At 42.9% G+C, this 3,451-nt stretch overlaps 1 protein-coding gene across 1 annotated transcript in view; it reads left to right on the top strand.

The window, feature by feature from the left end:
• The window catches only part of VWA3A (von Willebrand factor A domain containing 3A), a gene marked incomplete at its 3' end in the record, with an annotated part of 64,190 nt that extends 61,304 nt beyond the window's left edge, over window positions 1-2,886 (top strand). The window contains exon 33 of the mRNA XM_018568819.1: window positions 2,849-2,886. Within this exon, the coding sequence (XP_018424321.1) occupies window positions 2,849-2,886 (38 nt within the window). The remainder of the gene's footprint in view (window positions 1-2,848) is intronic.
• Between the last annotated feature and the right edge of the window lie 565 nt (window positions 2,887-3,451).

The following is a 3,451-nucleotide window of genomic DNA, read 5'->3' as shown; positions in this document are numbered from 1 at the left end:
CCCCGAGGCAAGGTATTCATAAAAATCTGTTTTTGGACCCTTCATTCAATTTAAACTAGTTAATGAGGGCAAATCAGCAATCAATTTTGACCATAGTGATAAAACATTTTTTGAACAAATTACATTTTAACAGTAAATATGGTTTACTTTCATGAAACTCCATTCATTCCATAATCAAATGTTAAAATCAAAAGGAAATTTCAAACATTTAAAGGTCTCTGATGGCATTTTGGAAAGATTTGAGGATATTTTTCATATAAATGTTCGTACAATATTCTAATTGTGTATTGCCAGTTTAACAATCCAGAGGGGCACCTCAGCAGAGATAGAGACTTTTTTGGATTCCAGTCAGCCTTAGGCTGGGCACACACCTTACAACCATCGCAAGACTTTTGTCTTGCGATGGTTGTAAGGTACTTAAAAAAACGTACGATCTGCCTATGTTGCATAGGCAGATCGTACTTGCGATGATCGCAAGCCACGCCCCCTGAGGGGCGGGCTTCCGATGACCGCAATGCCGAACGGGCAGTGTGCGCTTGCGCACACTGGCCCGTGCGGCTGTTATCGTACGGACATGCCACAAACCGGCCGAACATCGTACGATGCTCGGCGGGTTTTCAAACATGTCCGTAAGTTTAAAGTCGTGCGACCTTACAGTAGTAGATGTCGCACGGCTTCCACACACCTTACGAACATCGTACGATCGCGGGATTTCCCGCGATTATCGTACGATAATCGTAAGGTGTGTGGGCACCCTTAGAGTTCACTGATCGTTTCTTAAAGCGCCATTTAAGATATGCCTATTGTGACTGCTTATAGAATAATAACTCTCACTGAAAATACTGTGATTTTTGGGGAATTTAGCACATATGGTGAGCGCTTAAGGACCAGTCTTGAAGCCATTTTAACAGAAAAAGGACAGTCTTTTATTTCTTTTGTAACAGAACAAAGATAGCTTTCTTCAGCAGTAAAGCATAAAGTATGCTTGTATTTCAGCCAACAGATTCTCACCATTCTCAGGTTGTCATGTTCAGTCAGTGTCCCAGTCTCAGGACTTTACTGTGTCCCAGTCTTCAGAAATACTCTGTATCATTTAACAGCTTTCAGCAGCTTTTGATTTAAAGACACCTCTTGTGTGCCTGGCTCTCTCTCAGCCTCTCTAAACCTTCCAGCCTCCCAGGCTGTTCCTTGTGTGCCTCCAGCACACACCACACCTGGCTTGGCCTTCATGTGCCTGAAGCAGACATTGCACCACATCAACTCCTCCCTTGAGCTCTGGTCTGGGCTCTTGATGAGGCTGCTCTCAGCCACCTGATCACTAGCAAGATCTGAACTCAGGACTTGAGATTTCATCCCACCCAGAACTCTAAGAAATCTCTAGAGCTCCAGATCCCAGCTACAATCCGGAAAAACCGGAAGAAACTGAAAGGCCAGCTTCTTCCCTGCAAAAGAATTTAAATACTGGAAGCCCTCAGCCCCTCTGGCTAAGAGTCCTGGGTGACTGTGTTGCCAGCATACTCCACGGTATTGCCATGCACTGCCACAATACACTATGCTTTACCTATATGGAAATAACAATATTTGTATTTCTTTTACAGAAGAGAAAAATGGGGTTATGGCTGGAAGGATCACCTAAAGCTCAAGAAGATATTCCTAAATCATCCTGGTGTTTTTTACCAATTGATCTGAAATTTTCACTGAAAATATGTTTAGTTGTATAGTGTGGATAGGAATCAGTACAAAGTATAATTAGCTACAACAGATCACTGAACCAATTTGGATTTAGCTAACAGAAATACTTGCTGCCTTTTATGATCACAAAGAGATTCTCTATGAAAAAAGTAAAATCCTAATTACTCTTATGGGGTGGACGTTGATTTACAGCCCTTAGTTCCTAAAGCAGACCTAATGTCAGATATATTGTATGGTATAGAAGGATTACAATGAGGATATCAAGGACACACTGTTGCCTGCACTTTGCTAAGAATTCAAACCACAGAGAAACAAAATGGAACAGTTCATGCCGTTATATTCAGTGGTAGATTTTTCATCTATGCATTTCTATACATAGCAGTTTATCAAACGGCAGCTTGCAGGTTTTAGGGCTCATGCACATGGGCGTGCACATCTGTGCAGAGACCTGACCCTGAGAGGGACAGATGCTTCCTATGGGAGGATGAGGTTGCACGCGGCTACACGCCGGACAAACAAACTTGCACGTCCAGATACCCACACTTGGACGTAGACGGTGTGCGTCCAGGTGCGGGCACCCCATCCTGCCCAGATATTCAAGTTTGGGTCGGTGTATAGTCACGTGGAGTTATGCCTTCCCATAGAGAGGTGCAGGCGGCTGCATGCAATTACATGCTGCAGCTGTCCCTCCCAGGATTGGGTCTCTGCTTGGGCGTCTATGCTGAACGGATTTGCACGCCCATGTGGATGATCCCTTATGTTTCAGTTTTTAGAAAATATATACTTTTTTATTTTTATGGTACAGCATTCAAACCAGAAGCCAAACACATACAAAATGGAGCACAGCAAAAGCAATACCTATATGTTTTTAAAATATATGTGTGCCATTACTTAATTCTCGTTCTGAAAATTAAAATTCCCTGCCCATTATGCTTCGCAAGTATGTACAGTAGATCAGGAGTAATGACTTGCAACACACTACTTATGGTCCAGTGATTCAGAAACAATTGGAACTAGCCACAGCTTTTCATCTGACATTTTTAGGAAGCTGCCATTGGCAGCAATGTATAAGTAACATTTAGGACCAATTCTCAGTTTTAACCCCAATTACTCACCTCATAGTTCTAGCCGACCTCTGACAATGAGACTGTCACAGGTCGGCTCAGTAGATCGGGAAGTGAGCGAACACATACCGGCGTTCGCTCACCTCTCGATCCTGTCACGGCTCTCTGCCGTGACAGGGGAGGGGCTGGATTTGCCCCGCTCCGATCCGCCTGCGCTGACTTTTTTTAACTTTTGATAGAGTTGAAAAGGACTAGATTATATTACCAAGTGTTTATTGCTATTTGTGTCTCAGCTGGAGAGAGTTTCCTGTACTTCCTGTTTTAGTGACTCAACAGATAATGAAAGCAAAATCCCACTTTTGACAATTGCATTGTGGACAAGTGTCCTCTTTTGGTGATTTCACCTTCGGTTCCTATGGCAACTTTCTTCTTTTTCTACTGCCATCAGGGCAAGAAGTGAACAGAAATATCCCCAATGGAAGCATAGACTGTAATAAAACTTGACAAAAATTCTGCTTTATCCAATACAAAAATGTTTTTTTGAAAGGTCACTAAGGTGATTGCTCATCAAGGAGTCCTGACACGTCACCAGATCATTTGTCAGTGGGGACCTACATGAAACACATGTACAGGGCTTGAAAAATTTTAGGGTGTCTCACCAATCAGTCAAAAATGTCACCAGTCAGCATGACCGG

This window comes from Nanorana parkeri, unplaced genomic scaffold, assembly GCF_000935625.1.
Source record: "Nanorana parkeri isolate BGI_ZX_2015 unplaced genomic scaffold, ASM93562v1 scaffold3, whole genome shotgun sequence".
NCBI lineage: Eukaryota > Metazoa > Chordata > Amphibia > Anura > Dicroglossidae > Nanorana > Nanorana parkeri.
Note: the sequence above shows the minus strand (reverse complement) of the source record. Positions and strands in the feature narration are given on the sequence as shown.